This window comes from Camelus ferus, chromosome 18, assembly GCF_009834535.1.
Source record: "Camelus ferus isolate YT-003-E chromosome 18, BCGSAC_Cfer_1.0, whole genome shotgun sequence".
Lineage (NCBI taxonomy): Eukaryota > Metazoa > Chordata > Mammalia > Artiodactyla > Camelidae > Camelus > Camelus ferus.
This window is the reverse complement of record NC_045713.1, coordinates 8,398,067-8,425,940: the sequence shown is the minus strand read 5'-3', so window position 1 is coordinate 8,425,940 and position 27,874 is coordinate 8,398,067. Positions and strand designations below refer to the sequence as shown.

Below are 27,874 nucleotides of genomic sequence, written 5' to 3'. Positions count from 1 at the left end.
TCATAAACAAGGATAAGAGGGAGGAATCAAATATTTGAACAATACAAAGTATAAATACTGGCTTTAGGTTTTCATCACTTCATTGGAAAGCCCTGTGTAAGGCTGAGGGCGAGCAGGTTGTCGAGGGCGCCGACCCGAGCCGTGTGTGTCAGGAGGATAACACACCCCCAGGAGCAGCAGGGCGTCCTGGACACTGCTCACCCCCACCCAAGTGCCGTGGCCTTCTGTGGGAAAACAGAAAATTTCAAGGAACACGCCCCCTGCTGTTCTTGGTTCTCTCTCAGCGCGTCTCCTGGGGGTCTCCTGAGACGGGTGGTGCGCTCCCCGCGCCGAGTCTCCAGCTGTGCGCAGTCCTCGGACAGGCCGTCTACGCCATCGCCTGCTGCGGCCCTGCCTGGTCCAGGGCGCAGCCCTGCTGCCCACGGTGCACCTTCTTCAGCAGCCGCCGGAGCTTGCCGGGGAAGTTTCTGTTGATGTAGCGGTAAAGCAGCGGCACCACCGAGCTGCTGGCGAAGGCCAGGGACCGCGACAGGTCCTTGGCGAAGCGCAGCATCCACAGGTGGTGCCCATCCAGGGGCTTGCCCCGCGCAGCCAGGATCGTGTGCCCCAGGAGGGTCAGGTAGTGAGGCGTCCAAAGCCCAAACTGCACACACACAGTGGCCACCAGGAGCCTGTGCACCGAGGGGTCCAGCCACCCCGCGTCCTGGTCAAGCGGTGTGTCCGCCTTCCGGACTCGTGAGAGGAGCGCGAGTGCATAGAGCACAGCCAGGCCGGGCACCAGGTACCCGGTGAGCACCAGGATGGCGTCGGCGGCCTCAGTGTCCTGCATCCTGGCGCATTCCGCGAGCCTAGCTGCCACGTGGCCGCAGATGTAGAAGAGCAGGGAGGAGAAGCTGGTGAGCAGCGCCCCGCCCCAGACGAAGCCGCACACGTGCCTGCTGTTGTAGACGCTGGACATGTAGGTGCGCGGCAGGGCCCGCTCAATGTAGCAGTCCAGGCTGAGCAGGGCAGTGGAGTACAGGGTCACCAGCGAGGACACATTGAATAGCACGAGCAGCGTGATGTGGACCGCGCTGCCCAGGTCCCACAGGGCCCACCCGGAGGCGCCGGGGCCCAGCAGGTGCGCGGGCGCCAGGGCGCTGAGGACCAGGCCCGCCACGGCCATGTTGGCGAAGTAGACGTCAGGCATGGTCATGCTGCCCTGGTCCTGCAGGTTGACCGCAAGCAGCAGCGCGTTGTAGCCCAGGCCCACCGGGACACCGACCACCAGGTGGAGCAGGGACAGGGCGGACAGGGCCCGCTGGACGTGCGGGCACAGGAGCTGGTCCTCACCCCCGCCCGTGCCGTTGAGAGGGCCGCAGCTCCACATGGCGGGCTGTGGGGAGAGCGCAGAGTGAGTGCCTTCCCTCCAGCCCGCCGCTGTGGCCTCACCCAGCTCTCAGGGTGTCCATGGGCCCTGGGGTCTGCCCCAGACGTTCCCCCCCATTCTCATTTCAAAGCCCCTCCATGGGTAGAGGGCGCAGGAGCTGCAGCCTGAGGAGGGTCCCGCCCCATCCACGTGACCTCACGCTCCTGAGCATCTCCCGTCCTAGCCTGGCTTTCAGGGCCTCCGCTTCCCCTGCCTCACTCTGTGCCCCACAACTGGTGCCAAGAAGGAGCCCGGCAGCTGAGCCACCCCTGGCCTCCCCGTCTGTCTGCAGCCAGGCAGTGTGTGCGCGTGTGGGTGGGAGCCTCACAACATCCCCCTCACCCCCTGCCCAGCCCCTCCCTCTCTGCTCACAGCCAGTTTCGGGCAGTAACGGTTGAGTCTGAAAGGGCTGGCACACGGGGTGGATGGCCCCACCCGCTGGTGGCAAGAAGGCAGGTCCTCTGCTGCCCCTGCCCGTCCCTGGGGTCCAGATCCATCCAGGTGGACCACAGGTTCAGCCTGGAGGAAGCCTACTGTGCAGGTGTCTGCAGGAACTAGGAACCGTTGGCCCTCTGCGGTAGAGAGGGGCGCACACGCAGCTGAGGTGGAGGAGGGAGCAGAGCGGCTACAAGGGGTTGCCTGCCCTGGGCAAAGAATGGCTTGATTCTTGGGAAAGCGTCACACGGAGTAAATCTGCTCAGAATTTTCCTTCATGGGCCCACGTGCTTGTGCAGCGGCTCACTGGGCCCAAGAGGGCTGTGAGTGTCTGAGCTGTCGGCTGCGCTGGGCTTTAGGTTGAAAACCTGCCTGAGTTTTTGTTCACGGGCAGATCACAGCCACAGAACTTACACGCTCTGCTTCACGAGCTACTAGTAGCTCTTACGTGTCAACCACCAGTCACGTGCTGGGCTTCAAGTGCTGGGCGTGAGCTCAGAGGTCCCACTTTTCCTCCACTTGCGGTCATTCTCTTGCACAGTGCAGACAAAGCAGAGCAGAGGCTGCACCCACTGGCACCCCGAGAACTGCAGAGCAGCACTGGGTCTGGCAGGAGAGCACGGTCACGTCGGGAAGTGTCCACCGGCCCAGGTGGCAGGGCAGCTGGTGTTCTGGGGACAGTGGTGGGGGCTCCTGCCCTGTCCAGGGACTGGGAGACTCCTGCAGGATGCTCCTACCTGTCATCCTGCACCTTTGACCCCAGAGACACTCCTGAGCCCCAAGCCTGCCCCAAGGCCGCAGAGACCAGCCCTGCCTCTCCCCATCTTGTTTCCCAGTGGTTGTTACCCCACTTCTCTTCCACACTCTGGTTTTGCAAGTGCAGGAATCTGGGAACAAGACTCCTCCCCCGGCCCCAGCTGTCCGGGGAGGGGGCCTGAGGACAATGGCTTGGCTGCCACCCTCCACATGGTCTGAGCTGGGCTGTCTTTCAAGTCACCAGGTTCTCTGTTCACTTCCTTCCCGAGAAAGAGGAACTTGGACTTCAGCCAGTGCAAAGACCAGAATTCCAGGAAGGGCCCTCTGCGTTTCTGTCCCTCTCAGAGGCAGGAGAGAAGGGACAAGGTGGCCCCTGCCTCGTGGGGCTGTCCTCAGGGCTGGATGCTCCACGTTCTGCAGTTCTCATTCTGAAGGCGGCCATGCTCTCCCCAAATGGCAGCGTTAACAGTCCATCCTCTGGCGACCCTATCACCTGCTGCATCCCCTCAGCTCAAGGGGTCAGGGTCAGCAAGGACCCCAATGGCCTCTCCTCCAGGCTGGCCCTGTCACCACACCCCGTCCCTGGGTCCCTCATTATACCTCCCAGGCAGAGCTGCCCACCCCTGCCTCACTGCACTGCTCACTGGGCTCTTCTGGGCCCCTCTAGGCCCTGCATCGCCCTCTTCCATGCTCCCTCTCCCCCCACCGCCCCCCTCTGGGCTGCCTGACCTGCCTACCCCCCATCTGCCTCCTGCCTCTGCCAGGCTGGCCTCCAGACTCTCACTGGCTGGTCTGGCCACCTTCCTCCCACTCTCGTCCCCACCTCCCACCCTCCCCACCCTTCCCTGTGCTGCTCTCAGCACCAGCACCCATAGAAGGCGCCTGCGCCAGTCCCTACCTCCTGTCCTGCCTCTCCCACAGGACTGCACCCCAGGGTTCCTCCGTTGACCCCCACTCCTGCCACCCAGCTATCTCAGCCAAACCCAGTTCTGTCCCTGAACCTCTCCCTTCTGCCCATTCAGGGTCCTAGCCTCCCCCCCTCCCCCAAGATGGCTTCTGCGAGCGACAGCCCCTCCCTTCCCTCACTGCACAGGGACCGGGACCACACCAAGGTGCACACCCAGCCACTGGGGTGCACACGACCCGCTCACTCTCGGGACCCTGGCCTCCGCAGTGATGTGCTGTGCGTGGCCTCTCTGAGCCAGGACTGCCACCTGCCTCGGTCCACAGAGCAGGGGCATGCCGAGCGCAGGCAGGTCCACAGCGATGGCACGGCAGGACTGCTGGGCCCCGGTCTGGCTTGGCCAGGGAGGGGCTGCAGGGGGCCTGCCCACTGTGAGGCTGGAGCCTGGAGGTGGCTCTGTGGGCTGGGCCCTGGCACATGCCAGGGGTTGTCTAAGGTGGTCTGGTGGTCACTGGGTCCTGCTATCCTATAAGGAAAGCAACGTGATGTGAAGGGGACTCGCACCCCCGTCTTTCTGAGGGTTTTGTTTTGTTTTCTGATTCTGCTGGTGGAACAGCTGTCTCAGCACTGTGAGCACAGGTGGCTCCCCAGTGCCCGCTCCCCTCCGGCTCCCCGCTGGTCCCAGGGGGCAGAGAGGTCTTCACAGCTCCAGGGCAGGGTGCTCCCGGGCTGGGGGCCAGCAGCAGATAGGAGAGAGGAGGGCCAACAGGCCAGCCTGGCGGAGCGGAGACTGACTCAGTGCAGGCCGGCTCTGGGCCCCAGGCCAGGTCCCCGAAGTACCGCTCACCTGAGGCTCACAAGCAGGGGTCAGCGCCCCGCCCAGGGAGCCCTCAGCCACCCCAGAACATTGCCCTTGATGCTTCAGTGCCTGCCCAGGGTCTCTTTCCCTCCAAGTTTAGCCATGTGTGCATCACAGAGAGGGCAACCTTGGGGCGGGGGGCGGAGCTCAAAGACCACACTTAATACAGAAAACGTGAGAGGACCGGGAAGTCAGGCCAGCATCCCGATGCCCAGGCTGGCCTGCACGTGGCTTGGAGGGGCTGCTGTCCAGTGAGTGTAGGGGTGACGCTCTCAGCTCGCTGCTCACACAGCTCATGGGGTGCTGGGGCTGCGGGAAGGAAGCTTTTATGGGAACGAAGCTGAGGTCACCACTCCTGCAACACAGAGGGTCATCTCTCGGACCCAGTGGCCTCTCCTCTAGAGGAAAGCTAGGCGAGGCACTCAAGGCCAGGGGTTCGTGGTCGGAAAGGCTCCGTCCACCGGCGGCGCTGAGGGCTGTGGCCCTGCCATGCAGCATCTCTGCAGGCTGCTGGTGGACCTCGGGCTTGCCCACGTGGACAACACAGTGATTTGACAGAGCAGCCGCCTCTGACAGGGTGGGCAGGGCAAGGCCAGTACGCATGGAGGTGGCGGTTTTGTCTCTGAGGGTCCACGGGAGGCCCAGGGAAGGGAGCCCTTTTGGGGCATCCTGTCTCATCGAAGCTTCTAAGGACTAGCTGTTTCCAGAGCCCTCTCTTCCGAATCCTACACTTGAGTGACATTCGTCATAAATGTCGTTAAAGTATTTTCTTCCAAGACCTCTCTCAGCTCCAGTAGTTACCTTCCAAGGAGATGCTCTCCCAGACCTGCCAACGTCCAGCCCTGGGAAGGCCTGGCCACCCCCCGGCCACACTGTGCGAGCCCCTCGGGGGGGTGGGGGTGGCTCCCTCCAGCTGTGCTGGGCGGGGGCTCCCTGGCAGGGCTGTCAGCTGGACTCGAGGCACTGAGGAGCAGCTGCTCCGGGCTCAGGCAGGAAGAAGCTGGAGACGCTGAGGCTGCCGAGTCCAAGGCGGCCCCTGACGTGAGTGCAGGACTGGGTGGCCCTGGCCTGAGCTCCCCTGGGCAGTGCTCCTTGCTGGCTCGGAAATCGTGGAAGATGGTTCCTTGCTTTGCGCCCTGAGCAAGTCCTTCCAGGACATCTGATTTCTTCCTCTTCGGTGCTTGCCGCTGGGCCAGAAGCCCCCCAGCAGCCGGCCCTGAGGCCTGAGTTGGGGCCGGACCCATGCTGACGGGTGAGGCAGCACAGCACACTGGGCAGAAAGGGCCTTGCGGGACGTGGGCCAGGAGTGAGGCTGGAGGGGGAAGCGGGCCACAGAGAGGATGAGCTGACAGACCATGCCTCTGCCTAGTACCGAGGAGTCCTGAAACCCGGGAGTGGCCGGGGTGTCCCCAGTGGGGCAGCAGCTCTCCCCTATTATGGGCCGGGGGCCCAGGCAATGGAGTGGAACAGATGGGGACAGCGTCACCCTCCCCCTCCCAGCAGCGCCCCACCTGGGAACACCTGGGCCCAGGAGCGGGAATCCAGGCCCTCCTGCAACCAGGGCTCCCATCCTGGGTTTCTGCACCTTGAGAAAGCAGCTCAGGCGCGCCCCCTGGCCTGACTCATCCCACTCCGCACGAGGGACCTGCAGGTGCCCGGGAGAACGCTGGTGACAGTGTGAAGTGCAGAGGGCCCTGGGACCAGGGCTTCACACGGTTGGGTCAGGCTCGGGGCTCCCCGGGCCCCCTGCTCCCAGCTGCGTGGCTGTGGTTGGGCGGGGACTGAGTAGCTCTGTCCGCCAGCTCAGGGAAGCCCTTGAGGCTGTTGGGAGAATGCACGAAACACAGGGCGAGCCCTGGTGACCCCCTGGGGCTGGGGCAGCACAGACCTCCTCCCTCCTCCTGGATTCTCTTCTGTGCAGAGGAAGCCATCCTGTGAACTCTCATTCGGAATCTTTGTCAACTGACACATGGAGAGAGGAAACTGGGAGGGAGGACGGAGGACCAGAGCAAGGTCACAACCAAGTGTGAGTTCTCATGGGACTCAGGTCCCCGTGGGGCCGCAAGGGCTCTACCAGCCTCCGTCCCCTGACCCACTCCAGGGCCACGTGCTCCACCCCAAGGGGCCGGCTCTCTCCACCCAGCTGCAGGACAGACTCAGGCCCCTCTCCCCAGCGAGGCCCCCGCCTGCGCGCGCCCCACGGTCCCCACTCTTTCACTGCTGCCAAGGCCTGCCTTCCAGCCAGGCCAGCTGCTGGAAGCGCTCTGAGGCCAGACGTCAGTGTCCTTCTTCCTAGGCCCCTTGAAAAAAGAGCCCAGAACGGTAGAAGCCAACCCTTCAAAAGTGACTGTTTGCAGGCAACTAAAAAGCTTGCTCAATTTCAAGGCTGAAGGACTCAGTGCTCTCCATGGAAACAGGATGTCACAAACGGGTCAGAGCAGCAGCCTGGGCGGGGGTGGCATGGCGCGTGGTGGCAGGGGACTCCTGCATGTGCATGTGTGTGCACATGCACAGAGCTGGCAGAAATGGAAGGCCAGGTCACCTCCTGGGAGGGGGGCTGCGCTAGTTCTGCCCTCCCCCTTCCCCCGTTCCCACCTGCTGCCGGCTCCCGGAAGTGGGGCCTTCTTGATGTGTGCGAGGCCTGGCTGGCTCCTTTGAGGGTGGGGGGTGGGGGAGAGAGATGCAGGAGATGGTGTCGAGGCTTTTTTCCCACTGCGTAGAGGGCAGAGCAGAGCCCAGGAGGCCTCTTGTCGCGAGGACAGTCGTGTCCCCTTTGACGCTTCAGAGGCCCAGGCAGTGCTTCCTGGTTGGGCAGACAGTTCGGCCTGGCCAACTGTCCTCTAGACCTGCTGTGCACCGCGCCTGGACTTCAGATGAACGTTCTGGAGCCATCAAAATGCTTTGAAAATGACTCCTGAATGTTTATTTCCTTTTGTAATAATGGGCAGAGGCTTTAGCTACAATTAACATCCAGCTGGCTGGAGCCAGACGCTCCGGAAAGGCTGGGGTTTTCGTAGGTTTTCGGTGTGGAGAGCTTGCGCACACTGATTCCTATCACAGACGCTGGGCCTTCCTGGGCTGCGACAAGAAACAGTTCATCATATAGATGGGTGGTTTTGATTTCTGTAGCCTTTTGCTTTTTACGGTTCTAAACTGCAGAGTAGTGAGAGTGAAAACCCAGCCTGGCTCAGATGCACAGACTAAGCTGCCTCCCAACCTGCATGGATGAGAAGCAAGGGCTGTGGGGAAGCAGGCCGGCTGGCCGCTGGCTGGGCCAGCAGGGCGCCTGCCCCGGCCCCAGGCTTCCTTTCCCTGGAGGAGGATGGGACACATGTTCTCTTGTTTCCGGAGCACTAGGTACTTGGCTTTTTTGTTCCCTGACTTGGTTTGAGGCTACTGCTCCTCCCAGGTACCCTGGGCCGGGAAGAAGAGGAACAAAGAGAAATTCAAGGGCCAGGCTGAGAACGGCTCCAGGCTCCATTTCAGGCTCCAGGCAGGCCTGGCACTCTTCTGACTCCCCCAGCTCACCCAGCTTTTGACTGGTGTGCTGTTGTTACCTGGGGGAAGTGCTCAGAGCCCCAGATCTTATCACCACCTGTGGTTCTGTCCAAGGGAGGAACCAGCCGTTTATTTTTACTTGTTACATTTGGTCTAAGAGTAACAGTTGCTTCCTTGGTTCTAATTAAAACTAGGAAACTTACTCCAGGGTGCGTCCTGCCCTCTTGCCAGCATGTGTGGGAGGAAAGGGACCCAGGGCGATTTGCTGAGGAAGCATGGGACACCCGGCCCATTTCACCCTGTCCCTCTGCTGCTTGAAGGGTGTTCTGTTTGCAGGTCCTGGGGGACCGAACTCTGTTCCTTGGCAGGATCACATATTGGCCTCTCAAATTAGAGAGGAAATTAGCTTTTACTCTCCAGACTGAGTCCCCCCTGCTCTTTGATGCCTGAGTAGTGTTTAGGGGTCCTGGGCCTGTGAGACCTTGTGGACAGATGCAGCCTGGTGCTGCCCAGTCGTGCAGGTGGCTTTATCCTTAGAGAGCTGAGCAGCAGCGGTGAGGGGAAAGCTGGACGCTTTGACACCACAGCCCCACCCCCGAGACACAGCCCTGGTGTGTGACCGGGTCAGGAAAGGCCAGGTGGCAGGCTGTTTTCTCAGGAATCCAGATGACACCCTAGGGCCTGGGAGGTGGATGCAGCTTCCCCAAGGAGCTCCGTCCTCTCCCCGCCCCAGAACACAGCCCCGACCAGTCACACACGCGTGTTTCCTGGCAGGGGTCTTTGCAGTTAAGTCACTTTTTCACTGCGTAACAGATACAACCAGTTCCACATCGAACCTCACCCCCAACCCCGCTCCGTCAGGTGGAGGTCTGTGCCTTTCTCCCCGAGTCCCGGGGACCCCCCAGTCAACACTGTACGCCTCCTTCCTCAGGAGGTTTCCATACCCACCAGGGAGGCAGCACAGCAGTGGCCATGGGCAGGGCCCCGGCCAGATGCCCCTTGCGTATGTGGCCCTGGGGCAGGAGCACCCCTGCTCCAGCCCCAGCTTCCTGTCCATGACTTAGCAGGGCGAGCACTCCCCAGATAGAAGCCGCGGCTTTTCAAAGCCTATTATCTCTAGAGGCCTTCTGCGTTTAGGAAGATACTAGAGGTTCTGGTTCGGAGAGCTGGACCTACAGCACTTCCTTAAGGAGCTCTGCAGCCATACCCTTGCCGCGGTCATGACTAGTGCCTCTTGTCACCCAGAGGTGCCCCGGCTAGCACCTAGGCACAATGCTCCCCGTTAACACGTGAGCAGCCTGGGACCCTGGTCAGGCCATCTTACACTCCCATATCTGCCGAGGCCTGTAAAGCAAGCTTCTGGCCACTGTTACTGAACGCTAGCCCCTGCTAGAAGTGCCCTGCTGGCTCCTTAAGATAAGGAGCTGGTTATGTACAGGTGGAGGAGCTGCCACGGGAGTGCACGTCCAGCAATGAGGGGAGATCAGAGGACAAGTGCAGCTCTGGGCCGTCTATCAGATACAGACTTACCTCGGTCTGCGCGCTACAAAGACTGGTCAGATCACTGCACTCTGACCAGCGGCCAGCTTAGAGAACCGCACTGACATGTTCACGTCCTTAACCCGGTGTTGGGTTTCTTGCTGCCGGTAGGATAGGTGTTCAGAGCCTGGGGAGCACCACTGCCTTAGGTTTTGAAGGCTTTCCATGCCCAGGGGAGTTTATATTCTCATCAAGTGCCCAAGACCATTAACGATACTTGATATCTCCACTTAGAGATTGTTCCAGAACTTACCAAAATTTTACAATCAATTTTCACCAAAAAGGGACGAAAGCTATAACCATGGCGACCCAGGAGGGCGCAGTCAGTCCCCCGGAGGACATGTGCGGAACCTCCTAGGCGGCGAGCAGGTCTCAGCTGCCGCTGGACAGGTGAATGACCGCAGGGCAGCGGCCCCGGCTGCGCTGCGCTGGGCTCGGCGCTGCTGGAGGGCAGCCACGGATGGGGACAGCGCCCCCACCCGCAAGGGGACAGCGCCAGGGCGGGGCCGAGGGACCCGAGAGTCCGAGCGGAGCACTGGCCGCGCGGGGCCGCCGCGTCCCCGGGCTGTCCCCCGTGCAGGCCGAGACCCGAATGTGGCCGACCGCCCCCGACCCCGCGTTCGGCGCCCACTCACCGGCTTGCTGGGCCGCTGGCCACGCAGTCGCCGCCGGGCGGGCAGCTACGGGCTCCGAGGAGGCGGCGGGACTCACGGCGCGCACGCCGCGCGGGCCTGTGTACACACGTGACCGCGCCTGCCCGCTGGCCACGCCCTCCAGGCCACGCCCCCGCGAGCTCGCCGGGCTTGGCCGCGCCCCGGTGAGCCCCGCCCCTGGGCCTGGGTTCCTGGCGCTCAGACCCAGTGGCCTGGCCGGGGTCGGATGGGCCGCGCAGGGTGGCCGGGTGGCCAGAACGCGCTCTAAGCTGCAGGGGACAGACGCCCCCTCCCTCCGAAGGTTGTAATGGGTCCTGCCGGGTGCACCTGCGCCTCTTCCCTGAAGTGTGCTCGCTGGTTCCAAACTCACCGTTTACTTCCTGGCTTTAGGAATTTCTTTGTAAACTGAACTGGCCGCAGGAAAACCATTTAAAGAGACAGTGCCTTGTTCGTAGTGGATTAATTCTGTACCTGCTTCTATGGTTAGGTGTTGGGGAAGCTAAGAGTGAGGTCACCTGCTCTCTGATCCCTGTGCTGTGGCAGGACTCCTGGCAGCACGTTCTGGCTCAGTTTCTCAGAACATTTCTTTGTGAAATCCAAGTATGCAGGTTGTGGCATTCATCCAGATTTGCTGTGTGACCAGGGGCTGAAGGGAACAGCCACCAAGACTGGCCCTGAGCGTTGTGGTCCTGCCGGCCAGGCCCAGGGCTCCACCTTGGGCCATCCTGCTTGACAGGACAGCTTCCTGACCATGGATCGAGAGGGAAGTCGGGGGTCAGCTGGGGGACAACACTCCCTCTTGTTGAAGGGCAGGGCCAGATCTCACTCTCTGTCAAGGCCACTTGTAGACCCCTGGCGCCCCTACCCCTGCCCTGTCGTCATGACAGTAACTTGCTCCTCACCCCAGCACTGGGCTTTTGTGACAGTGGGTGTCCGACAGCGGGGCAGGACTGGCCACTGCCAGCCAGTGCCGACGCCCAGCTTAGCCTGTGCCGCTCCTGCTCTGGGCCCAGAGCAGCCTTTCGAGGGATATACTCCCAGTTTTTTTTTAATAGACTTTATTTTTTAGAGCAGTTTTAGGCTCACAGCAGAGTTGAGCATAAAATACAGAGTACACTCCCACATTTCATCAAATTTGAGACTCCATTTGTGCTCCGTAGATCATCACTTCATGGACCACTACAAGAAAGCAGTCTGCCGGTTAAGTTATCACACGGTCGGCTACAGAGAGCACCCTGATTTCAGAGATGCTGAAATGGGGAGATGTGCCTTACCACCCAGAAAACGCAGTATTCTCCTCACGTTCAATTGTATGGAGACTCAGGAACTTCAAGCAGTTTGCTCAAGGTCTCACACAGCAGAGAGTGGCACCAGAATTGGCACCTAGGTAGTCTTCAACTTCTAACCTAGGGCTGGGGATTTGGGGTCATCCCAGCAGTCTTAAAAAGTGTTGTTACCTCCTTTTTTATGAAAGGCCCTGGGCCCCAGGATTCCTGGTCATAGTCCGCGGAAGGCCAGGCTTAACGAGTCTGCCCACGGGTTCGCGCTTGGTCGAGCTGCCGATCGTAACTGGGGAAGTGCAGCTCCCTTCAAGCCCCTCAGCCCTCAGGTCCTCCGGCTGCCTCATCCGCAGGGAAAGACTTCCCCTGCCAAGCAGGCACCCAGGCCGGACGGCAGAGTCTGCGTGTGCGGGGGGCTTTCAAAGTGAGCCCCCTCTGCTGAGCCGGGGAGTGTAAACGCCCCGGAGGGCTGCAGCTCCGCGGTCTGCACCAGCTGCTCCCAGAGTGCAGGCCGACTCCTGTGCAAGACCCAGCCGTCTGTCTGTCTGTCTGTCTGTCTGCAGGGACCGATGTGCCTGGGCAGGCATGCACTGGGGCGGGGAGGAGGCCCGTGTTCACAGGGCCAGCTCCCCCACCTCGGAGGGCGAGGGCTGCCGAGGTGCCCCCCACCGTGGGCTGCGGGCTCGGTGAGGCCCCCTGCTGGTCATGCCGCTACCGCATTCCTCCCCCCCCCCCCCCCCCCCCGCCCCTAGTCCGGGGCCCTGGGCTGCTGGCCGTGCCTGTGTCTGGTCTTTCTCTTGCGAGCTGGGAGGGTGACAGAGGGTCACCACTGCCCCGCCGACAAGGCAGGCTGGTTTCCTTCCTTCCTTCCGAAGGTGCAGCCTCTTTTTAGTAATGATGCACCTACAGACAGGGAGGTGTGACTTTACATGAGAGGTCGACCAAGGGCGAGGAACATTTACTGTTCACGTGTTTGTTCCCGGGAGCGTGGCTTGTGTTCTGACGTCTCTGTGGCTCGGTTCCTGTACTTGGTCTTGCTCAGGGCCCAGGAGCGTGGGGAGCCCCTCCTGGGAGGGGCCGGTGAGATGGGCAGCAGCGGTGAGCTGGGCCAGCAGCTTCTGTGTAGTCGTCACAGGCCGTCATTTATCGGTGCGGTTGCCTCCCTGCCTCCCTCTGCACCTGCCTCTTCGCTCCACCAAATCCTGTCCCACATGGCTTCTGCCAGTGGCTCTTCTGTCTCCTGGGGAAGCAGATCTTCCTGTTTTTAACATGGGACGCACCAGGATGGGTGTCTGATGGTGCATGAAGTCTTCTGGCCTGATGACCATACCAAGTGTCATTCTTAGCTGGCAGCCATCCCTGCAGCCCTCCGTGTGCAGGGCCTAGGGGCCAGGCGTCCAGCGCAGCGCTGCCTGAGCTGTGCCTTTCTCGGGCGTGGGTGAGCTGGAGCCCGTGGGAGACTGGTGGCTCTGACAGGGCAGCGTGCTGAGGGGCCGGCCAAGGCAGGCAGTGAGCCAATGCACAGGTCCTCTGCAGGGGGCACCGGGGACCCCTGGAGTTGGCCTGGGGGTGCGGTTGGGCCAGCCCAGAGGAGGGCCACCAGGGCCGAGAGAGACCATGCCGAGCCCCAAGCCACAGCTTCAGCCATGCTCAGAGCCCTGGTCCCTCCATCTGCCCCAGTGCCCTGTCTAGCCTGAGGCCAACAGGCACACCCCACGCCCAGCAGCCCAGGCATGGCCTTGGTGGTGCATCTGAGGTCTGGAAAATGTGGCCCCTCCCAAGAGCCCCTGGAACTGCCAATGGCAGCTGGGTAGGGGGAGCCAGGGGAGGGCGCCAGGACACTGGGTGGGTGCATGAGGACCCCATTGAAGCAGGGAAGACATTCTGCGGGGAGGAGTCCAGCTGTCCACTCGGGACCTGGGGCACTCTGATTCCAGGTGCAGTCCTGCCGGGACAGCGGCTGCCTGCCAGCCGAACTCAGCCCTTTTTCTAGACCCCTCGTGAGCCCATCTTCCCCAGCTGCCCTGGCTCTCCCATAGCCCCTCCAGCAGAGGATCGTGGAGGGAAGGACGGTTCACTGCCCATGGGGGCCCAGCGGATACTAGTCAGGAGCACGCGGGGCCTGGGACTGGGGGCGGGCTGTCTGCTCCACGCATGGGGAGAAGAGCCCGGGCCTTGGCGGCCGCGTCTCTGCAGGACTGGGAGCAGTGCCCCCGACAGCTGTCTGCAGGCGAGGGGAGGATGCAGGCGTGCGGGGCTCTAGCCTTTGTTCCTCCCTCACCTCGAAGTGGCAAGGGTATCTCAGAGTTGGAGGTTAGCCCCACGACCTTTTTAACTGAGCTTTATTGCAACGCAGCTATTCAGCCACGTTGGCTGTTGCATCGGAGAGACCTGCTTGTCCTCTGGGGGACACAAAGGTTCAGGTGAGCCAGGTGCCCCAGAGGAAGCCCGTAGGGCCTGGGTGGGGCCCCCAGCACCGGCCTTGAGCCGCTTTCTCTGAAGCAGACTTGGGCGGTCTGGATGGAGTGATTTCTTGCATTTAGCAATCCTGGTGGAAGCACCGTTTAGAGAGGCCAGGCTGGCTGGACGTAAGACTCTTGACCAGAGCAGACAGCTCGGCTCAGTGCAGGGCCCCTGGCAGCCTCGTCACAGGGGACGCAGCGTCGCTCTGTTTTGTGCGCGGGGGGCGGGGGGGGGCTCAGGCCCCGAGGGGAGCTGCCCCACGTGGCCCTGAGACGTCTCGCATGGAGCCGGGTTAGTCTTGAGTCAAGGGCTCTGGCAAAATCCCCTGACGCTCCCAGCTCCGGGGGAGGGACCAGACCCTCATCCGCAGTGGACACCTTGCTTCTGCGTCTGTGCTGCCCCCGCCCGTGGACCCGGGGCGCTCCCCCAGCCTTCACAAGGGGCAGGTTCCCCGTGGCCGGTGAGTGGTCGTGGGCAGGAAGGGCGGGCGTGGCTGCAGGGGCACGCTCTGCAGCTTGTTTCTGGATGTTCCTCAGAGCTGGGGACGTGGAGGAAGTCTGCGTGTGGGAGCCCGGGAGACGTCGAGCCCTGTGCGACTTGGGGCGGCCGCCGTGCAGCCGAGGTAACACGCCCCGAGGTCGGGGCACGGCTTGGTGTTTCACCCTGATCAAACCTGTCTGCCGCACTCTTGGCCAAGAAGAACTCACGGTCTGGTTTCCAAACGGTACAATCAGCAACGATACTCCGTTACTTAGAGAACTATCCTGCTGTAGTTACGCGTGTGCTTACTTGTTCGTGTTGGGTGTGTGCACGTACCTGAGTGTCTGCGGGGTGTGGGAAGTGCTGACGGGAGGTCTGGGGGCGCGGGGAGGAGGGAAGACACACCGCGGGCAGCGGGAGTCGGCACACTCTCCTCCTTGTGCGTGTGTTTGGACTCTTCCATGATGTCAGACAGAGACGGAGAGGGAGAGTGGGGCAGTCGAAAGCCAGGTGGTGCTGAATGTGTCCCGGTGCCGCCTTGGCCTCCCCCTCCACCCCAGAGCCGCAGTGGGGACTCTGCTGCAGGGCCGCGCCCGGCTCCTGCTGGGGGACCTACGTCTTCACCTCGGATGTGCACACCCTCATTCCGCCTGTTTTCCCTGTTTCGCTCCTTCACGAAGTCGGTGCTCAGCCCTCTGGTTGGCGGTTGGTGGGAACCTCCCCATCAGCGCCCTGGTCTTCCTTGTGCCTTGCAGACGCCCGCCAGTCAGCTTCCAGATTTGGCGCGGCTGCCGTCGGTTAAGACCTCACACATGTGTGCACCGAAGCTGTGGTCAGGAGGGGAGAGAACTCAAGTCTTTATTCTGGGAGTTTATTTTTTCTCTTCCCAAACCTTTAATCAATGTTAAAAATAGTGTGTGTGAAGGCGCTTCCTCTAGGGGGAGTGAGGTCCCAGGAGGAGCGTGTGTCCTGGAGGTCTCGCTCTGAGCAGCCTGCGCTGGCCCCCCACCACCTGCCACGTCCGGGGGCCCGCAGCCACCTGCCATTTGGAGGTGGCCCAGGAGGCCGGGGCCCTGAGGCTGCAAGCGCACCGTTTCCATGGCAGATCTGGCCGAGTCATGGGGGGCAGGCCGTCCACCCTGTGCCAGTGTCCTGACCGAGGCCCCAGAGGACACTGGTGGGGTCTTGTTTTTTTTTCACCCAGTGAGACTTCTCGATGAGAAGGTGGCAAGGCGAGAGGTTCCCCTACAGAGAAAAACGTGGCTCAGGACTGGGACTGGATGCTGGGCGTTTGTCCAGGCTGGTCCCCACCTGTGGCCTCGCTCCTTCTGCCTTGCATGGGGGGCTGTCCCCAAGATGTGCCGCTCCTGTGGGGGACCAGCCTCTGAGCCACTCCCCCTCCCTGCTCCCCGAGCCTGGAGGCACAGATGCTCCTTCTTAGGTTGGGTGCCTCATCATTTTTTTTCTTTTAATTTTTATTTTAAAATAATTACAGGGGTGGTAGAGTATAGCTCAGTGGTAGAGCACATGCTTAGCTTGCATGAGGTCCTGGGTCCAATCCCCAGCCCCTCCTCCAAATACAAACAAATACAATTACTTCCCCCTCGTAAAAAAAAAAGAGAAATTATTTTAAAAAAACATTAAATTTAAAAAATAATTGTAGGTTCCCAGGAAGTTGCAAAAATAGCAGAGAGAGGTCCATTGTACCCTTCGCCCACTTGCCCCTGGCGGTTTCTTTGATGCTGGTATGACGTCAAAACCAGGGGCTTGTCGCCGTGCAGAGCGACGTGGGTCCGTGTGGGCTTGTTGCCCCGTGGGTTCTGGGACGCCGCGGCCCCGCACGGCCCTCCTGGGCCTCTGGTCCGGCTCCAGGGGCTCTGAACTTGGAACTTGCGGCGAGGGCTCGGGGGTGAGCCCCTCCCCGCACCCCAGTCCTCCGGCATGCGGGTGTCCGAGCCTCTTCACTGCCGAGCGGCTTTCCGCGGTGGGGGGGTGCCAGCCCCAGCTGGGGGCTGTTTCCGCGGTGTCCAGTTTGGGGGCTATTCCTACAGGCATAGCTGCTCGCGAGGCTGCACAGGCTTCTGTGTGGACAGAAGCTTCCCTTGCTTCCACGACCGTGCCCCCTCCGGTGGTGTGTGCAGGCTACCTCTCAGCCCCTCTGGGGCGTGGTGGCACCGCCAGCGATGTCCAGCGCCTTTCCACGTGCTTGCCTGCCGCCCCTGTGTCTTCGCTGGTGAGACGTCTTGTGTCTCTTCCCCACTTTCTAGTTGGGTGGTGGTTTTCTACTGTTGATTTTGAGGTTTCTTTATAGGATCTAGATAACAGGTTTTGTTACACATGGGATTGTAAATACTTTGTCCCAGTCAGAGCCTGTCTTTACGTCCTCTTAATGAGATCTTTCAAGGGATCAAAGGTTTTTTTTTTCATTTTGGTGAAGTCCAGTTGTCCACTTCATTGATTTTTTTAACTTGTTGTATAATGGATTCACGGTGTTAGTTTTCGGTGTGCAACATAGTGGTCCGACGTTTCTATAGATCACACCCCAGCAAAGGCACTGTAAGGCACCGGCTCTGCTCCTTGTGCCGCACGCCTTCCTGCCTGGTAGCTTGGACCCCCCCCCCCCCCACTGGTGGCTGCTAGTTTGTTCTCTGTACCTGAGTCTGTCTCTGTTTTGGTTTAATAACAACTATAATGTTTGGCTTAGAATTCACGTGGAAGTGAAAGCACGGAGTATCTGTCCTCTGTCTGACTTACCTCAGCACAGTGCCCTCCGGCTTCACCTAAGTTTTTGCACAGGAAAAGTCTTATTCTAATGGCTGAGCAGTAGACACTTCATTGTGCGTGTGTGCGTGTGTGCGTGAAGCAGCACGCCTTGGCCGCTTGCCCGTGGGCGGGCGCTCACGCGGCCTCCGTGTCTTGGCTGCCGCGTGCTGTTTTTTTTCAGGGCTCTATTTCGGGTGTCATGTCGCGAACTCTTCGCTATTCCTAGGTCCCAAAGATTTTTCTCCTATGTTTTCTTCAAACGGTTTTATGGCTTTACATTTGACATTTAAGTCTGGGATCCATTTGAGTTACTTTTTCTATGTTAATTTTTGTGAGGTTTGGCTTGAGGTTTTTTCCTGTGTTTTCAATAGACTTTATTTTTTAGAGCAGTTTTAGGCTCACAGCAAACTTGAGGGGAAGGTGCAGAGATGTGCCATATACCCTCTCACACATGTGCAGCCTGCCCTGTTGTTAACGCCCCCGCCTGACTGGTACATTGGTTACAGCTGGTGAGCCTACATGGACACATCATTGTCACCCCGAGTCCACACTTTACATCAGGCTCGCCCTTGGTGTTTACATTCTGTGGGTCTGGACAAATGTGTGGCACGCAACCACCACTGAAGTGTCACGCAGGCCAGTTTCACCGCCCTGAACACCCCCTGGGCTCCGCCTGCTCATGCCTCCCTCCCCCCAGTCTCTTCACTGCCTGCATAGTTTTGCCTTCTCCAGAAGGTCATAGAGTTGGAATCATACAGTGTGCAGCCTGTTCAGGCTGGCTTCTTTCACTTAGTCCTATACGTGTGCAAGTTTCTTCCATGTCTTTTCATGACTTGATAGCTCTTTCTTTTTTACTGCTGAATAATATTCCATGGTCTGGATGGACCACAGTTTATTTATCCATTCACCTACTAAGGGACATCTTGTTTGCTTCCAAGTTTTGGCAATTGTGTATAAGGCTGCTATAAATAAACGCTTGTGTGCAGGTTTTCATGTGGACCTTTGGGTAAGTACCAAGGAGCACAATTGCTGGACCACGTGGTAAGAGTCTGTTTAGTTTTGAAAGAAACCGCCAAACTGTCTTACAAAATGGGCTGTACCATTTTGCATTCCCACTGAAAATGGATAAGACTTCCTATTGCTCCATATCCTTGACAGAATTTGGTGTTGTCAGTGTCCCCAGTTTTGTCCATTCGTTCAGGAGTGAGTGGTGTCTCCTCGCTGTTTTAATCTGCATTTCCCTGGTGACATGTGAGGCGGGGCATCTTCCTGTGCATATCTGCCATCTGTGTGTCTTCTTTGATGCAGGGTTCATTTTCCCCGTGGATGTCCTGCGGTTCCAGCACCATTTGTTGAAAAGACTCTCTTGCTTCCATTGAATTGCCTGTACACCTTTGTCAGAAATCAGATTGCTAATGTGGGACAGCTTCTGGAGTCTCTGTTCTTTTCTGTTCATTTATGTGTGTCTCCTCCATCAACACCACACTGTCTTGATGACTGTGGATATACAGTCAGTCCTGAAATCGGGTAGAATGATTCTTTCCACTTCATTCTTTTTCAAAATTCTTCTGACTGTTCTAGTTCCTTTTCCATATAAATTTTGGAAAAATCTTGCTGGGGTTTTGGCAGGAATTGCATCAAACTTGAATCTCAACTTGGGCAGAATTGACTCTTTCCTGTGTTGTTTTCCAGTCCATGAACTCGGCGTGTCTCTCCAATTATTTAGATTTTTTAAAAATTTTTTTCGATTTCTGTCTGTTTTCAGCATACAAATCCCATACGTGCTTTATCAGATCTACAACTAAGTATTCATTTCTTTGAGCAGTTGTGAATGGAGTTATATTTTAAATTTCAGCTTCCAAGCAGTCATTGCTAATGCATAGAAATACAGTTGACTTTGGTATGTTGATCTTGTGTCCTAAATCTTGCCAAATTCACTTACAAGTTCTGGGTGTTATTTTGTAGTTTCCTCAGAATCTTCATGGTGTTGACCATCATGCCGTCTGTTCATATAGGCAGTTTTACATCTTCCTTTCCAATCCAAATGCCTTTGATTTCATTTTCTTGCTTTATTGCACTGGCTAGAACTTATAGTGCTACACTGAACAGCCTGGTGGGTGGATCTCCCTGTCTCGTTCCCAGTCTTATGTTACCACCAAGCTGAGGAACCTCTCCTCTATTACTGGTTTTCTGAGAATGTATATCATGAATGAATCTTGAATGATGTAAGATGCTTTTTCTGCATCAACTGACATGGTCACGTGATGTTTCTTCTTTAGCCTGTTGACATGATGGATTTTACAGATTGGTACTTGAATACTGACCCAGCCCTGCCTCTCTGCAGTAAACTCCACCTGGGCTTGGTTATAATTCTTTTTATATGTTGCTGAGTAGGATTTTTGCACTTATATTAATGAGAGATTTTGTTCCATACCTTCTTTCCTTCTTTCTCTCCTTCCCTACTTCCTGTTTTGGTATCTAGGTAACACTAGCCTCATAGAGTGAACTGGGAAATGATCCCTCCGCTTCCATTTTCTGAAAGAGATTGTATAAAATTGGTGTTAATTCTTCTTTAAGTGTTTACTAGAATTCCAGCGAAACCATTTGGGCTTGGACATAAGATTCTGGAGTCGGGGATGTTGGGGCCTCCATCTCTTTAGTGATATCGAGGCCCTGCAGAGGCCGTCTCTGAAGGGACTGGTGGGCCGGCTGCACCAAGGCCTCCAACAGCTTCCTCTTGCTTGGGGCCGACAGTGGACCCTGCTCCCCTGAGGCTAGGGCTCCCCACCCCCAGGCCACAACACACACTCTCTCTCTCTTACAGTATCCGTCCGCCAAACCCTTCCAAGCAGGGACTCCAAGCAGGGCCTGTCCTGGTGGCGGGGCTGAGTGGGAGGGAAGTGGTTTGTGCAGGAGCTCTGTAGGCTGTGAGCAGAGGTCTGAAGGCCGGTGTTCCAACCCCCTGCAGTGTTTCCTGCGGGTTTCACCAAGGATCAGTTCTCTGGGAGGTGGCCTGCCCCGGAAACGGGGCACGCTGGTCAGCCAGCCATTCTGGTTAATAACGTCTGTGTCTGACGTATTTACTCTTCCCTTAATGGCTCAGAGTGAGCCACATGATCTTGGGGTGCCGGCACCTGGTTTTGAAAGAGTATTCTCACTGCCTCTGGGTGAAGGTTTGGGGGAAGTTCCATGCCTGGCAGAGCTGCTCTACCCACCCCTCGCCCCCAGCCATCCAGGCTTCTCCTCTGCCTCATGTAGGCCCCTGTGCCCCCTCCCCAGGACTTGAGTGCTGGGGTGTTCAGTAGGTGAAGCAGGGAAGGCTTCCCTGACGCCGAGGGTTGATAGGGGAGCTGAAGTGAGGACGAGCTGTGAGCACTCCCGGCCCAGGGAAGAGCGTGTGCAAAGGTCCTGGGGAGACGACAGCGAGCCGGTTCAGCCCTGCTGCAGCTGGTGCGGATGTGGGGTGCGGACTGGGAGCAGCCGGGGGCCCTGCATCGCGTGGGTCTCCTGCCTCCCCTGTGGGGACCGCCAGCGCCCTGGTCCACTGCAGGGCTAGGTGTTGGTGGAGGCAGGGCCTGGCGACAGGCAGGCCCTGGGAGAGGGCTCGTCTGCCACTTGGCGGCCGAGCTGTGGGCTGAGAAGAGGCTGCGAGCCTCCGTCCGGCCTTCACCTGGCGCGGCGCGCGTGGGCCCGCGCCCACCACGGTCCAGCTCAGCCCATCGCGGCGGACGGGGCTGCGCGGCGCGGGGCGCAGGGTCTCTCCGGCAGGGAGCCCCGCCCACACGCCGGAAGCCCCGCCCACGCGCCGAGCCGGCGCTCTTGCGTCACCGTCCAGCCGGCTGGATCTGGTTCCAGCCGAGCCGGGCCGGCCTGACATGCGCAGTGCGCGGGGGCTGGGGCTGTGGCCGGGCGGGAGCCGCGGGCCCGGGCGCACCTGGCGGCCGGGGAGGGCGGAGGTCAGTGCGCCGACCCCGGGAGCGGGGCCCGGTGGGGGCGTGGGGGGTCGGTTCTGCACGCGCGGGGGGCGGGCGGGGTCTGGCGGCGCCCTGGAGCCCGAGACCCCGGGAAGAGGGCCCCGGGCCCAGGGTCCTCACCGAGGAGGGCTGGGCCGGCGGGGGGCTTGAGTTGCCACGCGCCGCCGACCCCGGGCGGGCCCCCTGGGCTCTCCGGGCCGCGGCCTCCTGCCGCCTCCCCGCCTCCCGCCGCCTCCCCCAGGCCCGGCTGTCAGCGCCCGGCCCGGGACCGACGCGGGGTCTCCCGGGGCCTTGGCCCTGCGGGGCTGGGGCGGGCCCCGCAGGGCGCAGTAGCGAACGCCCACGAGGGTGTGCGCCGGCCTGCTGGCATAGGGCCTGACCGTGCGCGGTCCTCGGCGACGCGGCTGCTCTCGGGGCGTTACGCGCGCTCAGGAGTTCCCGCGCGGGGAGAAGCCTGGCCCGGCAGCACGGTCCTAGCGCGAGGTTGCCTCCAACAGCGAACGACGGAGGCGTAGGAGGCGCCTGGTACACGTTTGGTGAGGCCTTTGGGTTTTGCTTCTTCCTTGTCTCGGGGCAGTAACACGTTTTGTTTTGTTTTTTCCCCAAAGCTCGTACTTCTTGCGGGCCCTGGAGCCTGTGGACGCCGTGCCTGCTGGGCCGACCGGCAGCGGGGCCCCGCGAGGCCTGAGTGGAGGTGGGTTAGGACAGGCCCGGTCGTGCAGCTTCCTCTCCTGAGGAGGAGTTCAGACCAGGGGCTGCTAGGCTGTCGCGGGGTGAAAACGTCACTGACAGTCTTGCGCCAAATTGGGCGCTTTTTTCCGCTTTGGGGGAAGCCATGTCAGGGGTAGCTGCGGGGTAGCTGGAGGCCCACCTCGAAGGAGCAGGAGGGAGGGCTTTGTGGTTTTGTAGTGTGGTTTTCAAACAGTAAGAATCTGATTTTCACAAAGGGCGGGATCAGAACTGCCAAATTAGGAACAACTGTCGGCTAATGTGGGGAAGCTGTTGAGAAGCGTGCTCTCTGTGTATTTAGTGCTGCTTCTAGAGTCACAATTCCGACACTTAATACTCCACGCAGCTCCGCCGTGCTGGCTGCCTCCTGCCGGGACGGCATGTTCAGGTTAAGAACAAAATGCAGCCTGAACCTGTCATGGGCCACAGGTTCCCACAGATGAGAACAGATTCTCAGTAGGAAGGAGGTGGGCATGGCCGGGGCCCGGGGAGCACAGTGGCCTGCTGTGAACACAGACCGGACCGAGTGTGTGACCTTTGCCTTCTGGTAACTGGGACTCCCCACGTGAGGCTGTTGACTGTGCTGAGTGCAGCCGGCCCGAGCTGGGTCGGCCTTCAGCAGTGAGAGAGATGGGGTGGGAGGTCATAAATCCTCCCCGTGCCTAAAACCAGAGGGGGCCCGCTGGGTGGTCCTACGCGTTAGTATCGCAGCTCTTGTGGAGAAGGTCCAGCTGGGGTCTCTTTGCTCCTTGGATATAGGCGGAATCAACCCGGAGGCTTAGCCAAGACCCTGGGAGGCAGTGGGGGGTGGGGAAAAGGGCAGGGCAGCCCTTGGTACCTGGGCTCGGGAAGACTGACCTTGGAGTCAGGAGACCCTCACCTGTGCCCTCTGCAGTTGGGAGGTGTGTGCGGTCCTGGGCCAGGGCCGTGTCTGTGCCTGGCTGGTGGGAGGCCTCCGGGCTGTGAGGCTCCAGGAGGCAGTGAGGGGGCCCAGCCAGCCTCTCCAGACTCTGCCTGTCGCTTGTCCAGAAACGGAAACCCGACCTGATGCGAGTAGATCACATGGCACTCTCAGCAGCTTCACTCCTGGTGGGTATTTTCCTGATGAAATGACTGCATCTTCTCTGTCCTCCTGCCCCCCGCCTCTGTGTGCTGTGCGCTCGTCTGAGGAGGACGACCCCCACTTCTCAGCAGTACGTGAACACGTCTCCTGGTGTGGTTGGAGGCCGGGTCTGCAGCCTGCAGGGCTCCCCACCCACCACCTCCCATCTCCACGTCTGGTCACGGCTCTCCGCCCATGGGCCTGCGTCAGCTCGGCCTCTGTCCTGCTCCCACGTCCACCAGCTCAGGGGCGGGGCCTCGCTCGCAGCTCAGCTTGTTTGGTTCCTGATGCACCAGGTCCAGGCTGGCCCTGGACAGCTGTCCCATCCCACACGGCGCTCTGGTTGGGGGACTGCTGGGTGGACCGGGTTCCGTGCATCCACGCCCTGGGCCTTCAGTGACTGCTGGGCCACCCGTGCACCTGCTGGGAGGGGGGCTGTGCAATGGGCTGCTGGTGGCCGGCTGGTCCCTTGGGCTGAGGAGGTGGGGCAGGGGCGCGTTTGCATTTCTGCCACGTCTGCGTCTGCATCTGGTCTGCGTCTGCCGTTTGGCTCTGCCTTTGGCCACAAGTCCGCGGGGCCTCTGCCTTCACTCCCTTCCCTGTCAGACAGCAACCTGGGGGAGCTCCACCCCCTGAAGACCTAGCCTAGCTTTGCCTGTTCCGTCCGTCCAAGGGCGGGAATGGACAGACGGCCTGAGAAGTAGAACGTGTGCTGAGTGGAACAGCAGCCTGTGGTGTCTCAGGGCTGTTTCCAAAACCTCATCTGATCTTTGTAAAGAGGGTTTGTGTCCCAGGGCAGTGACGCCAGGGCCTGCTGTTTGCAGCCGAAGGGTCCAGCCCCTGGTCCTCATCTTGTAGGTGTGGGGTTTGCAGAGAGGCTGTCCTTGCTGGCTGGGACCACCAAGTGCGGAGGACTTGAGAAGTCGGTCACCCACCTTGGGGAGGCCGTGGAGTCCTGATGCTGTCCCAGGGTGAAGCTTGGTGGGCCTTGAGAAGAGTTTTGTGGGGCTGGTCACCTCCCACCCGGCGTCGGCACCCAGATGCGGGAGTCACGTGTCCTTCAGCTTTTGTAGCGCTGTTGGCATGTAACAGGCTTTCAGTTTAACCCTTGGTCCTTGGGTCAGAAGAGAAGCAGGGTAGAGTTGAGTCTCTGGTGTCTTCCTGAGATTCAGCTCTGGCTGCAGAAGGGGCTGGTACCCCAGCCTGCAAAGCGTGCAGCCTGCGCAGAGCCTTGTTCTGAGGCTGGTCTCTGGCAGAGGCCCGTGTCTCCAGCTCAAACGGGCAGGTTCCACTGTCAGCCAAGCCCACGGCGTGTGAGAAGGTTGCTGTGGAAGATCCTGCCCAGAGCACTGAGCTGTCTGTAAGGGCCACTGTCCCAGCCGCCTTCGCCTGTGCTGTTGGGGTAATGGGACCCCACCCCTCAACAGCCTCACCTCCTCCCCTGTAACCTCGGGATTCCAGGTCTGATTCCTTTGATGTGTGCATTTGTGTGTGTGTTTCTGGGAAGAGGGTCCAGTGATTTTGTCATAGCATCCAAGGCCCAGATGGAATGAGGGCAGTAGGTTTGGGTGAGAAGAACCGTCGGCTGGGAGGGAACTTGCTTCCTGGGAAGAGGCGGCATTGGGGTGCGTCCCACCGGAGAGCCCAGCCTTTCTGGGGCTTGGGGGACAGGGCTCTGGTTGGAGTTCTTGTGAGAGCATTCCATCTCCCAAACTCTGGGAGTTTGGACCTAAATAAGAAAAAATAACTCTTACCTGCACTGCCTTCGACTAAAATCGAGCATTTCCTTCTGCTGTGAATGTTGGCAGAAGATCAGAGCAGGCCTGGCAGGGCCATGGTGGGCACGTTAGGGGACACCTCGCCCTGTTGCCTAGATCTGCCGTGGTGCGTGAATGAAGCACGAGGGTTCCCTGTACATCCTGGTATCTGTCTCATCTGTGCCCATGTCTGTCCCCGGGTTCACACATTTGGAAACCTCAGGCCTGCTGCAGTGTCCGGATGGAGGAGCCGTGCGCCGCCCGGGGCTGCCGCCGTCCCTGTCCTCCAGGAGCTCACCTGTCTCTGGCCGTGAGCCCCTCGAGGCCAGAGCCTGCGTCTGCCTCAGCACCAGCGCCAGCGCCACAGCTCCAGAGGGACCTCGCCGCCCCACACACGGCTCCCAGCTCCCCTGACCCAAGTGTGGTTGATCAAGGCAGCTTCCTGCTTTGTTGGCGTGCACACTTTTCTGAAACCGTTTAGAATTGTTCTAGTTATAACCAGAGTATTGCAAACCAAATGAAGAGGGGAAATACTGCTCCTCTATGTTCCTGAATTAGCAGAAGTAACTCAGCATCACTCAGGTGTTGGGGGAATTGGCCTTAAAAGAACTCAACAGTTTGGACTTGCGTGCCTAGTTAAGTCTAACTTAAACCTGAGTGTTTAGGGTCTGGTTCTGCTGGGAGGTTGGGGTGGGTGCTCTGTTTTGCCTCCCAAGTTGCGTCTGGTTGTTTCAGGATAAAAAGTTTCATTAAAATACTGTGGGAAACACTCCCTCTTTTGTTCTTCATTTTTTATTAAAGGAGAAGGTGCTTTGCTGCTACTAGGTCCCCCTTTGAATTTTAGTAATTGTAACGGGTCCAGTCAGGGTTGAGTTTTCAAACTGGAGCAGCATCTCTGCAGGAGCTGCCTTCGAGCACAGGACTTCCTGCTGCCAACACCCGGGTTAGGAACCAAAAGGAAGAGGGGGCTTTGTGTTCTGGGGCCAGCTTCCTTGTAGGGACATACACTTCTGCTTCTCCACGCTGGACCCCGGTCTCCGGAGCCCTGCCTGCGCCCGAGCTCTGGTTGGCAGCCTGGCACCCAGACCCAGGGAGTGAGCCAGCACCAGTGACTCCGAAGGAGCAGCCGGCCCAGAAGACCGTGCCTGCGGACAGGCCCGTGGTTAAGGACCGCTCTGCTGGGGGTCCTCGAGGGCACAACAGGGAGGGGTGGCACCTGGAGGGATCCTGGGCTCTGACCAGCTCTGGAGGGCACTGTGCCCTTTGGGACACTGTCTGACCTGTACGCAGTGAAGTCAGCAACTGTGTCCCAGCCATGGCCTGGGGGTGGCAGTGCCCCTGCTTCCTCCCAGTCCTGATCTGCTCGTTCTGTAGGGCTGTTGGCTGGTGGATTTGTCTGGACAGATGGAGTGGGTTAGGGAGGTGGTGGGTGGGATGCTGGCCGACTGCCCCAAGACCGTCCCGGTCCCCACCTGACAGCAGCCAGCAAGCTGCAGCCCCACCAGGTCCCACTCCACACGCCTCCGCGACCACCACCTACAGGCACTTGCTCAGTGGCAGGAGGTAAGCTGGACCCCACATGCCGAGTCTGATGCTGTTTAAACCATTTGTGGTGAAGTTTCACTCTGTCATCTCGAACCAAAGGCTTCTGGGGACTCTGTCGGTGACGGATGCCTGGTCAGCCCTTCCTCCCGGCCTGTGCCCCATGAGCACGGCCCCTGCTGCCTGTGCCCGCAGCTCCACCCGGCAGAGCAAGGCCCGCCTTCTCGGTGGGGGGGGGGCCTGTCATCAGAGGTGAAGGGGGAATGTGTGGAGCACGGTGAGCTACCCGGGAGTGGCTCAGAATCGCACCTGTTTCATGGCGGTTCTGCCTCTTTCCAGGGAAGTCTGGGCCGTGTGTGCAGGGGAGGGGAGAACCCCCCGGGAGAGCAGGACAGGCCGAGAGCACAAGGCCCACCCCGCACTCGAGAGGTTCAGCAAGACCCGTCTGAACAGTCAGGGCTCCGGCTGGGGTGGGAGGTGGGGCGGAGCACCTTCCACGCACGGCCGGCGGCCTTGGTGAGAGCGTGGGGGCTTCTCTGTGCTGGGCCAGGACGCTGCTCAGAGGGCGGCGCGGACGGGGCCCCATGGAGGTGGTGCCATGGTTCTGCCGAGTTTGGATTCACTCTGGTGAGCTCGCCTTCTGGGGTGGACGGAGCACCAGATCCCCGGCTCAGGGCCCTTTCAGCCCGGCTTCAGTGAAGAGAAGTGGTGGCTGAGGCTGGGCGCCTCCGGACCACCAGCCACTCACCTGGCAGAAGCCAGGACTGCTAGCTGCGGTGGGGCTGTGGGGAGGAAGGAGAGGGGGTGGGACTGGGGGTGTCCAGCTTCTGTCGCTGGCCTGCTGGGCCACCTGAGGCCTTCCCGCCACTCCCTTCGCCTTCCCACCTGTCAGGTAGAGACAGTGTCCATCACAGGCCCCATCTGGGTGATGTGTCCCCTGCAAGAAGGCAGGCTGGACTCCAGCACGCACGGCCCGCCATCTCGGTGCTGAGTGCTGTCAGCGCCCAGCGTCCCAGGAGAGGCAGGGGTCCATGCCCTGCAGACAGGCTGTGCTGCTCCATGTCACAGAGCCAGCCCCAGCCAGCCCCCAGCCCCCAGCCCCATCTCCATCTCCTCCTTGCACCTGTGCCTCTGGCCAGCCTGAAGAGCCCCTGGCAGGAGTGGGGGCAGTCCTGGACGTCAAGGGGGTCCCCCTTCCTCGTGCCCCCCAGCCTTTCCTGCCAGGAAATCGGGGGACACTGTGGACTGTCCCAGCACCCTCTCCTCTGCAGCTGGTAGCGGGGCCGGTCATCTGCCAAGTCACTCCAGAAACCCCCAGGGCCGCTGCCTCTCTGCCCACTGGACCGGCATGGGGCATCGCGGGGCGCTGGTGGCTCCCTTCCCCTCCAGCTCTCCGTGCCGGGTCGGGGGGGGGTGCACTTTATCTTTGCTCTGGGAGCTCCGGGAAGACAATGGACCCTTTCTCTGGGACACAAGAGAGCTGCTGTTGACCCTCCTGGGGCCCAAGCTCAGGCTGGGTGATGGCTGGACGCCTGGGGTCTGGGGCGCTCGGAGCTCTGGGGCGTCTCGGCCGGGGCAGCTGACCCAGTGGGCAGGAATGAGGCAGTGCACAGACAGGGCCTCCTCTCATCCCAGCGCTGCCCTATGTATGTCCGAGGGTGGTGGTGGGCAGTTGAGACCCCTCCCCAGAATAAACGTGCGAGAAGTCCCTCGTTTGACGGAGAGCCCAAAG

At 60.0% G+C, this 27,874-nt stretch overlaps 2 protein-coding genes and 1 long non-coding RNA gene across 3 annotated transcripts in view; 2 read left to right on the top strand and 1 right to left on the bottom strand.

The window, feature by feature from the left end:
* Positions 1 to 27,874, top strand: part of C18H7orf50 (chromosome 18 C7orf50 homolog) — a 93,347-nt gene that overhangs the window by 56,391 nt on the left and 9,082 nt on the right. The window lies entirely within an intron of this gene.
* On the bottom strand, positions 14 to 10,360 carry GPR146 (G protein-coupled receptor 146). The gene is made up of 2 exons (XM_032459861.1): positions 10,035 to 10,360; positions 14 to 1,375 (listed from the first exon to the last, which is right to left on the bottom strand). The coding sequence occupies exon 2, from the start codon at positions 1,367 to 1,369 to the stop codon at positions 368 to 370; it is 1,002 nt and encodes a 333-aa protein (XP_032315752.1). The 5' UTR covers positions 1,370 to 1,375; positions 10,035 to 10,360; the 3' UTR covers positions 14 to 367.
* LOC116657497 lies at positions 7,850 to 26,593 on the top strand. Its single transcript, XR_004312616.1, has 4 exons — positions 7,850 to 7,928; positions 13,386 to 13,389; positions 20,426 to 20,433; positions 26,582 to 26,593. It is a non-coding gene; the product is annotated as an uncharacterized LOC116657497 (long non-coding RNA).